This window comes from Tetrao urogallus, assembly GCF_951394365.1.
Source record: "Tetrao urogallus genome assembly, chromosome: 5".
NCBI classification, from domain to species: Eukaryota; Metazoa; Chordata; class Aves; order Galliformes; family Phasianidae; genus Tetrao; species Tetrao urogallus.
Window position 1 is genome coordinate 37,020,114 of NC_136818.1, and position 16,608 is coordinate 37,036,721.

Here is a 16,608-nt window from a genome sequence, read left to right on the forward strand (position 1 = left end):
TTGTTGATCTGCTATTCTAAAACTTTCCTGTCACTTATATGCAAATTCATATCTCCACAGCATGACGAGGAATATGTTACAGGACTGATAAAATCCATGGAGACAGCTTTATTGTTAGCAGCTACTAGTCACACTAAGGACAAAACACCAGTAAATCTAATTTCACTAAAAAGAACATCTTCAACGTTGAAAACAGTTGCTTGACTTTTTCTTTGTTCTCTACCTCATTTCTCCTCCCCACTCAGAAATGAGCAGGTGAATGTCATGTGTTCAAACCTTTAAAGTACTGTCAGTGGCTACACTGAATTTATGTGGAGATATGTTAATCAATGTTAGAAGTTGGCATTGAGACAGATGAGATTAGACACGGTTAACCTAAAAACGGAGAAAAATAAGAAAGAAATAAGATGAAAAAGATGAAAAATACTGATACTAAAAGGGAAAAACAGAGGAATAACTGTAGTAAATTAGGTAAGAAGAGTTCATGCAAGATACCAGGTTAGCAATTAGTGAAAGAAGAAAAGAAAATTAGAACAGATCTACAGATGACAAGCTTCTGATGTGAGTTCAGCAGGTTACAGATTAGCTGTGTTCAGACAAATCAGAAGACAGACCCACGCTCCATCACACAGGGCCACAGTCAGATCTCTGCCATCAGGCACCAGCTGTGCTTGGACAAATGACTGCTTGCCCTGCTTTGCAGCCAGCACTGTCCCTGCAAGTGTGTGATGTATGTTAAGCCCCTGAACTTTGGACAGGGAGCTGAGAGGCTTTTAGGAAGGCTAACGTTAGCATAGGAGGCACAGCTTTAGCCACATTTGTTTGCTGTTCTCGTTTCTCATTACAGTGTATCCTGCAGGTTATCAATGGTGGCTGTTATGAATATATAAGAATTATGGGGGGGAGCATTCACAAAGACTAGCTTTAGCTTCAGGATGCTTTTCTCTTTCACTTTCTGTAAAATCAAGAGGAAGCACTTCTGGGGGGGCAACTGAGCACACCTACAAGGAGCTCTGGTGGAGACACGCTGTCTGGGAGTTTACCTCTCCCAACTGGCTGTGGAAAGATCCTAAGGCAAAGAAACCCCTTTGGCTAACAATAGTCTTTGCACCTGTCCTTCTATGCGGCCTGGTATAAGAACCAGGAGCAGGGAATCATTCACTGAACAGTTTTGGAACAAGCCTGTAAAGACTGCAATGATGAAAATAAATAGCATCCTTTAGGGCTGTCATATATTCAGAACACAAGTAATGGTGATAAGATATTGCTCAGAGCAGAACATGGTTTAATTCAAATACTGGTGAATGTTAAAACAGTGCTATAAAGTTGTGGTTGCTTTATTGTCTGCGTACTCTTCCTATTTTATCTGTCTGGATATGGCTGGTGAAGCTGGCATACACTCCTATAAGAGCAAAAACTTGTAAAACACCGCTCTTAATTGCTGTTTTTAATGCGTTTCTTTGTGAAATTCTAATTGTGGATGCTGAACTTAATCAGAGGTCTGAAAGAGAATATAAGAGCTAGTAGTAAGTGACTATGAGTCAAGTGAATGAAATATAAGACTAGTCCCACTACATATCTAGGCTCTGAGCCAATGAGAGGGAACATCTGGGTATTCCCCTTCTCATTCATTTAGCGTAATTTTTCTTCTGTTTCCTTAGCAGTTAATTAGCTTTTGTTCACAGCAGCAGTGGGGAATAAGACAACGATGTCTTTCCTGTCTTGCCACATCACCTGAGCCACAGTAGCCTTGATGGTACAAAAACTGGCAGGCACCAGGATTATTCTGGAATGACCATCTTCTGTGTCTATGCAAAACAAGCCTAAAGCTCTGTAGGTGTAAGTAAACTAGGTTGGTAGATGACATTGAAGAATCACTCACTTAGACTTTCTTTATTCCTTTTATGTGTTACCTTCTTCATGAAAGGAGTTTAGAAGGAGTTTCTATGTCATCCAATGAAGAGGTGTAGTATTATGAGGAAAATCTAATATGCAGGACCATTCAAAATAATCATAGAAAGCCCTTTTGGAAAGGGGAAGGGCTGTGGGAAAGACTTCTTGATACTGTAGCAGAAAGCCAGCAGAAATGTATCTTGTTTCAGTGAAAATGGGAAATACTGAAGAAAGGAATTAGTCACTGTGGGCTACTTGAACAAGTAAAAGTAAAATATTAACTACACTGGAAAAAGAAAACTGAATGGCCACCAAAATAGGCTTTCACATTCTAATATAGTACACATGAGAAAAATAGGAACAGGCAAAGGATACACTGAAATGGTTGCCAAGAGGTTAAAGATAATGTGAAGAGGCTGTTTTAAGTCCTGAAGGTACAATACAGCAAAATGACTTAACCAAGAAAATACTAATGGTAATTAATTTGTAATGGGGAGATAAATTTTGGGGCCAGTTCTTATTCCCAGTAAAACTGATTGGACTTTTGCCATAAAGTTTATTGGGGAGGTGATTAAACTTTGAATAATGACTTGGTTAAGAAATCATTTATGTAATTGTGAACTGCTAGGAAAAAGTAACTAAGAAGTACATAATGAAATATCATCACTTGAACAAATATAGTTGAGGTGTCCCTTTGGGTATTTATAGAAGTGATGGAACAGCTAGTTGTTAAAATATCACAGGGAATTGAGGAGGTATCAGGAGACAAATAAGTGTCAGCATGACGCAAGTCTTTAAAAATTGAATTAAGAGTAACTGTGAAAATTATTGTTTTAAGAGCATGGTTCCAGTGCTACAGTAAAGTAAACCGTAATAAGAAAATTCCTTCCTGCATGTATTTTATTTTTTTAATAAGATGATGACAAGTTGGTAGAGTACAGACAGGCATCAAAACTTTACAAAGACATTTGATGCTCTACTGCGGAATTTCTTAAGGGAAATACTGGTTCAAGTCAATTTGGGCTAAAATTCATTTAAAGGTATTACAGGCTGGCCACAGAACCATAGACAGAAATTAAATCTGAATAGAGGTCAGCATTTTTAAGGGTATGCACTCAATAGTATCCTTTGAAGGTCAAGTTATGGTTCAACATTTGGAGGATAAATCACTAATTAAATGTGAAAATGATATTGAAGTAAGGAGCATGATTAGCAGCAAAGACAAGAGAGGAAATATAAAAAGTTCTAGTTGTTCCCCTTAGATACTATAGATCTAATAAAGTGAGGCTAAACTTAAAGAAAAACAAATAAATAAATGATAATGGCCAAACATTAACAGTACTTGGCGCTCATTAGGCAATAAATAAATGTTATGAAACCAGAAACACATCACAGTTATCTGTGACATAGTCTGTCTTTTCTAAATGCTTATTTGGGCTTTATAAAGCAGATGTGAAAACTGAAATTCAGAAAGCGCCATAAATATCATTAATAAAATGATAGTTTGCTTGGTATTTTTCCATTAGTCTGAGAGGAATGTTTTCTTTTAACTGTTTATGTTGCTCAGAGTAGGTTGGGAGTTGCAAATCCAGATGGTACAGCTGGAGAGTGGCATTCTTTGAAGTGTTTTTTATGGATGGGGATGAGGTGGGGAACGGGGAATAAAGGGGCAGGTAGCAGGGCAGTTCCTTGATGTGCTGGGTCAGACTGAACATTCAGCAAGTCCATCTTCTGCAATGGTTGTACACAGATGTTGAGAGAAGATGAGGAGCAGGATAAGCATGCTCCTCAGTAATGCTTCCCCAGCCTCTAATTGTTTTCAGCTTAGGGACCTTGAATCACTTGTGCTTTTAGTAGTTCTAAAGGATTTCTTTTCAGCCTCTCCTTGAACTGAGATAAACTTTAGCACTGACGTTCTCCTTTGGCAAGCAGTTCTACAAGTCTAACAAGTGCCACCTCCTTGTGTTTGTTTTGGAGCTGGTTGCTTTTGACACTGTCTGATACTTGTCCTGGGAGACTGGGAAAACAGTCAAACTTTGTTTGCCCTGTTTGTGCTAATTTTGTGACCCTCTCTTGCATATCCCCAGAGTTGCCTCATTCTCTCATTGATGGGCTTTTTGCCTGCGTAGCGGACTAGCTTTTCCCCATACATATTCTATTCCATCCCTGCTATACAAAAAACTAGGTTCCTGAGTGTGCCCCATGGCACCAGAAGTCACAAGATTACCTCAGAATTTTGTCTTTGATGTTCTGTAATATGCTTTAGAGCCTTGCAAGAATAGCCTGAATGCGTGAACTGAATGCAGTGAAGCCTTCCTAAGAGAGGAGAGACATTTGGAGCTGTATGAGCTATTGTATTTATCTCACCGGAGAGTTCCCAGAAATTATGAGGGCTTCCCAGCATCTCTAGCACCATCAGGGAAGAAAGCAGCAGATCCCTTGCAAGAGGGCTTGCAGCCTGTCATGAGGGTGCCTGGCTGCACTGCTCACCCTGCAGAGATGGGGGAGAGGGAGCAAGGCTCGCTCAGGAGCTCTCTGCTGCTTGCCTTGGATTTTCCCAGATAAAAAAGGGTGTCTGTTGCCATCACTCTCCCTGTCTGAGTGTTTGAGGGGGCCCTTGCTATGCTGTCTGAGAAAAAGCAAAGAAATTCCAAGCGAGATTCTGAGCCTAGTGTGCCAAATTGTCATACATCAATGTCTTAGTGTAGAAAAGGAAGCTGTGTCACACTGCACATTAACTGTGCACAGTCGTGGCTTTCACTGGAGGGTCTTAAATCTTTTTCTTTTTTTTTTTTTTTTTTTTTTTTTGTCTTCCTGTCATTACTGTGAGGATTTTCTTCAGTCCTGTGGTGTTTCAAGAATATCTTGCACACAATCCTTTACAAGTATGTGTCTTTCTACTGCAGTGTCCTCTAAAGACAAAGAATGACTGTGAAACCATGGAGTATTTTCTCCAAGAAACTTCAAGAGTTAATTGCTAAGTTTAGTCAATGTTCCTTTTAGGACTGATCCAAAATACTGGATGGTATTTTTGACCCTTCTATATTTCTGTCCTTTAATGTTTTTTTCTCAAAGGTGACATATTAATAGAAAAAAAGGCGGCCTTTTTTCTCCCTTGTTTTCCTTTTCTGAAAGCCATGTCTGTAGCCTTTCTGCCTTCTGTTTCCACAGCCCATTGAGCAATGACATAAGTCTTCTTTATTCCCAAATGGGAAGGAATAGCTGGAACTCTTGCTGAAGTCTGAGAAAGGAGGTTTCTTTTTCAACTCGTGAATAAAATCCTGCTAGTGTGAACTGTGAAAGTGTTTTCAAATAAGAACAATGTGGTTGCCTTACTGCTCCATGCTGCTTTGGGGCAGCTTTCCCCAAATGGGGTGCTAAATAACAGTGGCAGGACTGAACTTGTAGTAGGTGGTGACTTCTAGGGAAGAAGCCGTGCGCTTCTGCGGGGGATGGCTCTGCCTGTCTGCTGTACATGGCAGCCCTGCAATGAGACCTTTGTGCCAATGCTGTTGCACCTGGCCAGGCACAGGGTGTGTGCCACTGCTCGTGTTCCCGGTAGGTGTAATGTGTTAGAAAATGCTGCTGCTCTCTGCTTGCACGAGTCTGCTGTGATGACAGATAGATACACTCTTGTTGAGCTACAGAAACTGGTAATACCCTATTTATCTACTGCTGAATGTGCTAAAGGTTGCTGCTGTGGTAAATCGTAAGCATTTGCAGTTCTAGACACATGACGCTGTTGTCTCTAATATTCTGCTGCCATTGGCAGCCTTCCCATTATATAATGTTGACCCATATTTGTGGTATGTGACATTTTTGCTAAACACTGTCAAGGATAATCCATCTCAGAATAAACTTTTTGATTATAGCTGAGGCTCTGTCATCCCTGAGCACAGACACAACCTGTCCCTCAGATAGCACTATTCCTCATTCAGGAGACAGCCAGAGTATAGCTCTTTCAGGTAAGAGGACCACAGGCATAGTTCCGTGTGCTTTGAGACTGAAATATCTACGGTATCACCGAGTGATTCCAGTACAGTAAATGGAATGAAGTCTGCGAGCAATTTGAGCTATAAGAAGTGTCTCTGTGTAGCCCAGGTGATGGGAAAAGCTGTTGGCTGGAGGAAGCGTGTCAGAGGAGTGACTCTGCAAAATGCTGTCACAGGCAGGTCTGGCTCATTTTGTGCTGTAGAAGAGCAGAGCTGTGGAATAGGTTTCTCTGCGGCACCATTCCACAGAAGTCTGCCACTGTTTGTAGATTAACTGGTTTTTTCTTCAGAAAAAAGAGTCTTGTGGTCTGGGGAAGTGAATAGATGCAGCTCAACCAGTGATTATTGCCAAGAGGCAGCTGAGAAATGAGAGGCCTTGGAGGAATGGAAACACTCCTAAGGCTGTCTGCTTCCAAAGACCTATGCAAAATCCACCAGTTCTTAAAAACTCAACCTCAGTAGCACAAAATAAAAAGCAGGGGAAAGAAGAATGTACAAAACAGAGGCAGAGAGAATAATAATATTAAAAAAGCAAATTGTCTCAATATTCAGCAATGATGTCTGGTTTAGAAAGGCTTTATGCAGTGTTTTGGCAAATAAGTAACGCAGCTCTGTGAGCTGCTGCAACATCTGACATTGTTGTGGAAAGGAGCGAACGTGAAACACAGCGCCGAGAGACTAAACACACCTTCAGTCATCAAACAGAAATTACCCAGCCTTATGGAGGAATGACGGTGTGCTAAGAATGTTCGCAGCACTGAGTAGGAAGGGTTTGCTTCTGTGCAGGGAATGAATGCTTGTCAGGGCCAGAATTAAACCTGATGAATGCAGTCTCACCCACTTCCATTTCTCCTCTCTCGTATTCTCCGTTTGTCCTCATTCTGTCTGTGTGTTCATTCATATATTCCTCTCCCTTCCCACCTCCCCATTGACTCACACTCCTTCCCTGTCTGCTACTGCTTTCCTTTCATTTTCCTTCAGGTTTCCTTCCCACTCACTCCATTTTCCCCCTGCCTGACACTGCTGTACACATTTTCATCTGAGATGAAAAAACAGGAGAGAGACAAAGAGGGGGAACAAATGGAAGGTGAGCAAGGCAGGGAAGGAGCAAAGTGCAGGGAGGGAGCAAAGTGCAGGCAGTTCAAGAAGGGCACTCAGTGTCACACTTCTCCCTATCCTGCACCACAGACCTCTGAAAGTGCCGAGCCAGCCAGGGCTCCATTCTACTCCTTTCTCTCAGATAGCAGCTCGTGGCTGTGGCTTTGTGCACAGTAATGCCAGAGCTCATTTCCTCAGATTAGTGTCCCTAGGATCCTTTATCAAGAACAGGATGATCCCGCATTCGGGTAGAAATCCACCTCTGTGACCATCATTTAGCCATGCGTGGAGCTTGCTGTCATTTTGGAGCAGAAAAAACACTGGGTTTCTCCTGGCACCACCAAGCAGGTGCAGACCAGGAGTAGCTCAGGTTCACAGCAGGGACTCACAGACATTACTCTGTGTGCTGCCAGTGGCTGCAGTTTATCAGTGGCTACATGGAGCCAAATGTGACTTTGTGAAACAGCAGTTGATGGGCTGTTTAGTGCACTGCAAGGCAGGATACAGGCTTACACTGGCTTCTCTGGACACAGGCTATCCAGCTGTGCTCCATCCCAGAGCTGACTCTCGTGGAAAGCACGCTGTGCTGCCAAGGGCCTGGCCTTCATCTCCACCAAGGCCTATGGGGAGGGAGCAGGGCCGTCATAGATGTGTGCTGTGCAGCGCTCTGGCAGTTTGGGGTTCTTCTATCATTGCTCTCCAATTAAATTTTCTCCTTTCGAGCCCAGTTCTTGTTGCAGAAGCTGTTAGCTGAGATGAAATTGCTTCTCTCTGATAGGAATGAATCAAGCTTCATGCAAAAGGCTGGGCAGGGTTGGCGTGGGGATGGTCAGTGGGGGTGCTGTTGATAGGGATAGCATTGTTAGGAGTCGTGCTGGTGGAAATGGTGTTGGTAGCGATGGTGTTGGTGCTCTCTGGTAATTTCTGCACTGAGTGCAGGAGGAACGCGTGCAGGGTAGGCAGGCAGGAATGACTAATTCCTGCACCCTGTCCTGACACGTATATCCTTCTCGGTTTAGCAATGGCCAACATTTCTTTCTCCAGCTCCCTTGTGTAACCGAAGGCTCAAAGCACTGCACGCAGCATTGCAGTTCCGCGCCATGCTGGGCGCCACGTGCTCCCCGAGCGCTCCCCGCGGGAAGCCAGCGACCGCGGGCACTTGTCCCCGCACTCCGGTGCCTCCCTGCTTGCAGGCACCCTCGGGACGGGAGCCTCAGGCGGCAGCGGGGAGCCTGAGGGAGCGCAGCGGAGCCCTCCCGAGGGGCCCCTGGGGCACGCGCGGCCGCGGCCGTCGGTAGCGGTCCCCGCCGCGGGGCCGCGAGGAGCTGGCGGGGAGCGAGCGGGGAGGCACGGGGCCGCTCCGCCGGCGTTACGTAAGGGCGTGGGGGAGGGGAGCCGGCCGAGCTGCCGTCGCGCCTCGGCGGCGGCGGCCCCTTTAAACGCGGCGCCCGGGGTGCGAGGAGCGCGCCTCTCTGCTGCCCCCTCCCCAGCCCGCCGCGGCGACAAATCCGCTGCCGCCCGCCTCCGCCGAGCCCAGCCAGCCGGGCGGCGCCGGGAAGCGCGGCCGCGGCTCTGCACCGCCCGAGCTCCAGCCCCAGCCCTACAGCAGGGAGCGGCGAGGGGCGCGATGGAGGCTCCGCGCCTGGCGCACGCCGTGGGCAGCCCCACGAGCCCCTGCGAGGAGGTGATCAAGAACCTGAGCCTGGAGGCCATCCAGCTCTGCGAGAGGGACGGTGAGTGCGGCTCGGCGCGGTAATTCCCGGGCGCGCGCCGCGGCTGCCCCGGCGGACGTAAGGCGAGTTAATCGCCTCTGCGTGCGGCCCTTTGTTAGCCCGGCTGCCGGGGGATGTCCCCGCGCCCTCCCGCCCGCCGCCCTCCCGCGCCGAGAACAAAAGGCGGACGGAAGGCTGCGCCTTGCGGGAGGGAGCGGAGGGCGCGCCGCCGCGCCCCGGAACCCCCCCGGTGCGGCAGTGCGGCTGTACTGGCGGGGAGCTGCGGCACGGCACGGCCCGTGCCGCCCCGCCGGGACCGGCCGCGGGGCCGGAGCGCGCAGCCCGCACCCGGAGGCGGAGCGGCGGCCGCGTCGGTGTTCTGTCGGCCGCGAGCCCCGAGCTGCTTTGTGCCGTACGGCGGTGCCCGAGCCCGGCACGCGCGGGCGCGTCCGCCGAGGGCCGCGCGCCGGTGGCGAAACTTGTTGCCGGCGCTGGCGCTGCTGGGCGCGGAGCGGGGCCGCGGAGGGTTCAGCACCGCGGACAGCACCGCCGCGACGGGCGCCGTCGGGGGCGGCCACGGAGCGGGCCGCTGTGCGCGGGGCTGAGCCGCCGTCCGCGCCCACGGCAGCGGCCGAGGGCGATCGCAGCGGCGACGCTCAACGCGCGTCGTTCGTGCACAAGTAGCAGCGACCTAGTAGACTAAACTGATGTTCAGAACAATGAAAAATTGTTCCGTAGGAGGGCGGAGTATCGTTTCTGTCCTTTTATCGGGCCGTTCTTCTCATCTGTGTATGTCTGTGTGATCAAAAATAACTTCTTGTTTTTTAATGTGATCTGCTTTGACAGTGTTACCTGGTAAATATCTTGGGGGATGGAAATACCTCATCAGTGAGTGAGATCATTGAACTGAGGAAACTATTTCCTTGTTGTGATACATTTATGGAATGTAACTGTTGTAGGTAACGTTTATGGCAACAGTCCAGCTTTCTCAATCACTGTTGTTTTTTTTTTTTTAACAAATTATTTGTGTTTAAATTCTTTACTTCTTTGATGAAGGTCTGCTTAATACTTGAAGCAATTAATTTTTTAAGCTCCCCATTTCTCTTGAAATATCAAAGAAATTGCTATGGAATTGGAAACTCTTTTTCATAATTATTTTTATGGTGGCTTTGGAAATTACTGGATTCTGTCAGCGTTGGATCTGAGGTAGCGTTTGCACTTCCATCCATTCATGCTTAGCACGCTACACAGAGAAACTGAATGGTGTATATGGTGTGGTAGAGGCCAGACTGTTGTTTTGCTAGAACACTTTTTCAAGTTAGCTTCTTTTTACTGATTCTGGAAAGAAATGGAAATAGATAAGTTATGCACTCCTTAGTATTTGTCTGCCTTAGGTAACTGTGGTGAAGCACTCCATTTTAGCCTTTGCAGGCACTATTTAATTTGACATAGCATAGTTAAGCACTGCTTGATTTCTATGGAATAGCGTTATACAGACCAGCAAGTGGAAACAATGTAGTGTTTTTCATTTTTAATTTGAATTTTCATTTGAATAGACTGCATTACAAAGCAGTGTTATTCCTGTAGCTCTGACTTTAGAAACTGATCTTCATCAAGTAAGCCACTGTCATACAGGTTCATTGCTTCTTACAGTGAAGGATTGAATTTCTGAAAGAGAAACCTGTATTGGGCATACAAAATATGCAACTTGGTGCCTTACTTGGCACACGATTGTATTTGAGCATACTTCAGTACTTCCTACAGGTGGCACTTATGTATCAAAAAGATTGCTTAAATGGGATCATAAAAAGAAGCAAGCAAAGATTTGGCCATTAATCTTTCTAGATAAGCATGGAAATGCATATGCAACCCATTTAGATCCCAAACTGTGCACATGAGTTTAGTTAGTGCATTTGTATCATAATTTATTTTAGGATGTCTTAATTGTAAAAGAGTTAGCTCTCAAGGTAGTGTGCTGGTATCACCAAGGCCAGTCAAAGTTTTGCAATTAGAATTAATATATTACCTGTAGTGAATTAAAAATAAGCTAGATTTTAACCTTTGGAAAATGCCCTTTATTCTCCAGCAATAACAGTGAAGGCATTCAGGAAAATGATAGCCTTACAAATTCAACCATGATAAATTCTACAGCACATTTAAGTTAGAATTACAGGCATTGTTTCTCTGGGATGTTTCTGGGGTGCATTAAAAAGAGCGTGGCCAGCAGGTCGAGGGAGGTGATCCTCCCCCTCTACTCTGCCCTGGTGAGGCCTCATCTGGAGTACTGCGTCCAGTTCTGGGCTCCCCAGTACAAAAAAGACAGGGATCTCTTGGAAAGAGTCCAGCAGAGGGCCACAAAAATGGCGAGGGGCCTGGAGCATCTCTCCTATGAAGAAAGGCTGAGTGAACTGGGTCTGTTCAGCCTTGAGAAAAGAAGACTGAGAGGGGACCTGATCCAGGTTATAAATATCTAAGGTGTGGGAGCCATAGTGGTGAGGCCAGTCTCTTTTCAGTGGTATGTGGAGACAGGACAAGGGGAAACTGACATAAGCTGCAGCATAGGAAGTTCTGCACGAATGTGTGCAAGAACTTCTTTACAGTGAGGTGACGGAGCACTGGAACAGGCTGCCCAGGGAGGTGGTGGAGTCTCCTTCTCTGGAGATGTTCAAGACCTGCCTGGACGCCTACCTGTGCGACCTGCTGTAGGGAACCTGCTTTGGCAGGGGGGTTGGACTCGATGATCTCTGGAGGTCCCTTCCAACCCCTACAATTCTGTGATTCTGTGATTCTCAGAGACCAAAAATATTTTGCCTTGTATTTTTAAGATGAGGGAATTAATATTGAAACATTTTGTGCTCGGAAAATGGGGTTATGCATCCTGTGGTGGAAAATGCAGGAGCCAGAAATCCAGGAATTGGAGCAAATAATTAATGATATTATGATTCATATCTTTATAGTATTTTTTTCTGGTTGTTTCAATGTTCTTTCAAGCACCACCACCTCTCATAATGAATCAGACCATTTAGAAAACTTAACAATTTCAGACAAAATGAAACAAACACATGCCTTTTGGAAATCTTTAAATAAAAACATCTGGTAAGGTTTGGCTTAAAGGGAAAGCAACATTACAAAGCTGGTTATTAGCTCTTACTTTTAGCATGCTTTGTGATCTATGAATATATCTATCATTCCTTATTTTCAGTGAGTTTACTGGTACAGCTTTTTATATGTCTGCTGCACACTCTAACATTTAGTTCCTTGTAACTCTGATGAGTTCATCTTTCGTGTTGTTTCCCTTTGCCATATGTAGATGTTGTAGCCAAGTTTCTGTGAACTTAGGCCAAGAAAGAATGAGCTGAGTTAAAAATTCTAGTGACAATTTCATAAATTTTGTATTATCCCCACCTAGGCTTTAAGCTTTTAGTAGATGCATGATTTTTGTGTCATGAACAGGCCGGTTCTATGGAAATATATGTAACAGCGTAAAATTATAAACCTTTTAAAAACCAGTCCTTTTCAGATACTTGGTAGAACAGTCTTAGGTTTTAACATCTGAATTTCGTGAAGCTTCACGTTATGGTTGTGCAGGGCTCCCCCTACAGATACTGCTCTTCAGCTGCTGGCATCCTGCCTGAGGGAAAGCAGTGCCACTGTCGTCTGCTTTTATAGTAGGCAGAGGTGGCTGGAAAGAAGAAGGCACCTATGGATGTGCAGAAAGAAGAGCAGAGTAACAAATCTTCAACAACTGTGTTGGAACTTCGGAGGCTTGGAGTGAGGAGAAGAACTGGTCCAGAAGGTACATGGCCTTGGAGCTAGTAGAGACAGGCTGTGGCTAGGCAGGGGTGGAAGAACAGGAAAAACTGAAGAGGTGGAGATGTTTGTGAGGATTAGATTGAATGTGAGAACAGAGGTAGGAAGAATGAGTTTGAATGAAGAATGGGAAAAGAAAATGAAGGAGCAAGGGAGGCAATCCAAATTCTGATGGGATGCACAGAGAAGTAAAATTGGGAAAAAAGATGAGGGGATGTTCACCTAGATTAGATGGGTTTGATAAAAGAGAGTGGAATTAGAAATGGGAGCCCGTGAAAAGTAAACCTGGAGACCTGTCTGCAAAGAAGAAACAAGGTATGAGAATGTGGAAAGGGAAGTACAGACAGCAGAGGTTAGAAGTAAGTAAATGTAACTGGGTCTTGCTCAGTGAAGAGGCCAGGATTCCACTGGCAGCCTTAGGAATGAAAGACAGGACTCTTGAACAGTGAAGAGGGGCAGATGCAAACAAACTCAAGAAACAGTATAGAAGTAGCTGTCCTTCGGTTTCATAGACAAAGGTCAATACATATGAGTGCATGCAATCTTCAAAAGCCAGACATGATCCCAGTATACCTTGTAGTTCTTGTTCATTTGCCAGCAAAGATATCTAAAATCTACTGGCAAAGCATGACACCCCTTTTCTGGGTTTGTTTGTTTGAAGGATGACAGTCTGGCATGGCAGATGGTCAGCCCTTTAGCTGAGATGGTAGCGGTAGCGGTACAGAGAGATGGCTGCTTGTGTACCTAGGTGTTCCAATACGTTACTTGTATGAGAACTGAGGTGAAGCTATGGGTAGAATTCTACGTGTTTTTTCTTCTTTCTTTTTCCTTTTTTTTCCTGATGTTCTGTAAATCCTAAGAAATTGCAGACATGATGGGTCATCCTCTTTGCAGACAGAACTGACATGGTGATAGGATACTTCATGTGATACAGTGGATACTGGCTAAGTTGAGTGGCATGTTGAAAGGTAGGGAAAGAAATAATGGAGAAAGCAATTTTAGTTCTGTCCTGAAGGCTATTCCAGACCTTCTGCATGAAACTGAGCAAGAGCTACCTAATTTTCAAAGGGGATTGTTACTTGTTGTGTTCCTCCTTTTCTGCTTGCTTGATTTTAATATCAAGGAATGAGGCTTTCAGGAATACTGCAAGTCCACAGTGGCACCTAATTTCAGTGAGTGAGTGAGATTTTGAACGTGTGTAACACAGTGCTCAATGCTTTAACAAAGGATATATTAACCATCTTAAATAGGTACTGAAAGTCAGTATTTGTTTATCTTAACCTTTTTGTGCCTCAGTTTTCTCGGTGTAAAATGGAAGTGATATGACTGCCTCCCCTCCAAGAGATGATTTCAAAATAAACTACTGAATATTTGTTAAGTATCCAAGCACCATAGTAGCCTGGAAAACCCATGAGGTGATTGGAAAAGTCCGCAATGAAGTTCATAATTTTGTCTTCAGGGCAGACTCAGAATAATGTGTAGCAAATAAGTCCTGGAACTACTGAACAATGGTGAACAGCGGATAAAAGAAAAGTAGTTCATTAAGTACATACTATTCATTATGCTGAATGAGTCAGAATTTGTGTAGAAAAATAGTATGTAATCATGCAGTTAAAGTCTATGTCATAATCTGAACATACAAAGGGGCCAATTTAAGGTTATTCAAGTATGTTTCATTCCGATGTTTCTCCCTCTTGATGGCTTAAACTATACAGTCTTCCTAATGTGCTTTAAAGTTGTTTTTTCCTGTGTTCGTTTCCACTATGTGAACACAGTATACAACTATCAGGATCACAGCTGGAATTGGTGTCTTGGCCAGTTTCAGTTGAATAAATCAGTTTCATTCCCATCCAAACATTTGAGACCATCAAAACTGTTTAGTCTAAAAATCTTACATTAGTGTTTTACAAGATAAATGTCATTTCTGTCTTATGTAAACTATTTGCGTCTCTGGATTTCCCTATTGTTTGAGGATCTCTCATGTTTTCGTATTTATTTCAGAAGTTTATTGTTATGCTGGATTACCAGAGTGTTCTGCAACATATTTTTGTAGTTTGTAGATGGGAGAAGTTTTTTCTTGGCCAAATCATGTACACGTTTTCCTTTTGAACTGAAGGGATACAGTGACACCATTTAGCCTCTGAATCCATTCTTCAAATCCATCTCTTAGCATTATGGAGCATCATCATAGCTGTTTCGGAAACGCTATCCAGTAAGTCTCAGAGACAGGAAACAGCTGAATTTCTAGGTAGACTCTCACATGAAGGGCAGCTGAGAGGTCCAAGTTTGACGTTAATTGTTAGTGTCCCGAATGGTGCTACTTGCATAGTTAGTTGTTGGGTTTTATTTCATTTTTAACTCTGAGAGTTCTGAGCATAGACATAAATAACCCATGTTTTCATATCAAGTGATAATAATAGAGAGACGCCTGTAACTGTGACACTCAGTTGTGACACAGAGTTCAGGAGTCGTTGTTCGTAATTACTGTAACTATTGTTCCTCTCCCCAGCTGCAGTTTGGAGAATTAAACACACACTTTTCGAAATAGAAAATGCATAATTTTTCTAGAATTTAAAGGATATAGAAGCCAACCAATAAACATTTTTTTCCTATGAAATTTCTTCTTAACTGATAGAGCATCAAGTGATCAAAGGTGACTCTTTTTATTTTGTGACAAGTAATATTGCTGCTTCAGATAGGAACTAGAATCTTGTGCGTAGCGTTAGAAGGAAAAATACTTACCATTGACATTCTAGCAAGAGTCACAATTTTTCATATATGAGGTTCTGTACTGTTTGGATACAGAGTAATATTAAATGGGGGCAAGCAGCTATTTGGAAGTCCTCATAAATGATATTTAGAGTTATGTAAGAGAAGAAAACTAATGATTTGCTTATATCTTTCACTTCACCTCACTATTGCAAGAATTTTGTACTATCGTTTTCTGTCATAAGCAATGATGCCACTAATTAGTTGGACATTGCTGGAAACTGACTATTCAACATTCCTGTGTCAAGAAATGCAGTTATTCTCATCCTTCCTTACTGTTCCTTAATTTCTAGAGTCATTTTACTTCCTTCTTCCTCCTTCCTCATCTCCTTTTAGTGCTTTTTGCAAGTCTGTGTGGTTGATCATTAACTGTTTTATCTGTTAAAGACCAAACTGTATGTGACTAGCTGTCCAAATCTTGTCTGCTCTTTTATTTGTGCCCCTGGTTGAGCTAATTATTGTTCATTGAAACTCTTCTAGATCCTCTGTAAGTCAACTGAAATTCTTAGTGTGTAACTATACCAAATCCACATAGAGAAGTACTGTCCTCTCCTAGTGCTATATGCTGATACTGCTAGGTTGCAACTCAAAGTTATGTTCTTTGTAGTTAATTTCCACCTGCTGTTATAACTAGGGCACTTTAGCCGTTACTGTTTCACAAATGTCCTTGCTGTGTGCGTGTGTTTTCTCTTCTTTCAAATTATAATTTCCAGATGCATTTTATTTATTCTGTATTAGAATCCATTTTATTACTTTCAGCCTGTTCTCCAAGATTTGTGTTTCCAGGTCATTTTAGTATCATCTGCAGTACAGAAGTGTGATCTCTCTTTTCCGAACATTCATAAAGGTGCTTATGTAGCCTGAAGAAGCCCTGGGTTCCATGGTATAGCCCATTAGACTCCTTAGCTTCTTGCATGCTCTGACATGTGTCAGTCTCCTCTTTGCAAGCCAATGTTCAGCCCTGCAGATTGGAAGTTTTTAGTAAATGCAATGGCAGGAGGAATCATTTAAGGAAGAGAAATTCTACTGCCCCCAGCATTTATGAAGTTGGACAATCTCAAATACAAAAGCTGTTTTTCTTGAGTAAAAGTTAAGCTGTTAGTAACTCCTTTGTCTGTTTCAGCTTCTATCTCAAATTGTATGTAGCAGTTTTCTTCTCAGCCTACTAATTAATCTGGTAGTTCTAACACCTCTGGTAAACTGTCTTCTGAGCTCACTTCTCTGAATTTTCAGTTACCCTGCAGTCATGCCTGTATAACTACATCATTGTGTGCTTCACCTTTTACAGGACATTTCCAATAAGCTTCCTAGTTCCAGAGCCATGGATTCTTGAC

The 16,608-nt window shown here is 43.7% G+C and overlaps 1 protein-coding gene across 2 annotated transcripts in view; it reads left to right on the plus strand.

Moving 5' to 3' along the window:
• PHYHIPL (phytanoyl-CoA 2-hydroxylase interacting protein like) overlaps window positions 1-16,608 on the plus strand; it is a gene marked incomplete at both ends in the record, with an annotated part of 51,336 nt that overhangs the window by 11,737 nt on the left and 22,991 nt on the right. The window contains one exon of one of the 2 annotated variants that reach the window (XM_079535432.1): window positions 8,611-8,716. The exons of the other annotated variant lie outside the window; for it this stretch is intronic. Coding sequence (XP_079391558.1) covers window positions 8,611-8,716 — 106 coding nt within the window. Of the gene's footprint in view, window positions 1-8,610; window positions 8,717-16,608 lie in introns of those variants that run through there. 2 annotated transcript variants of the gene reach the window in all.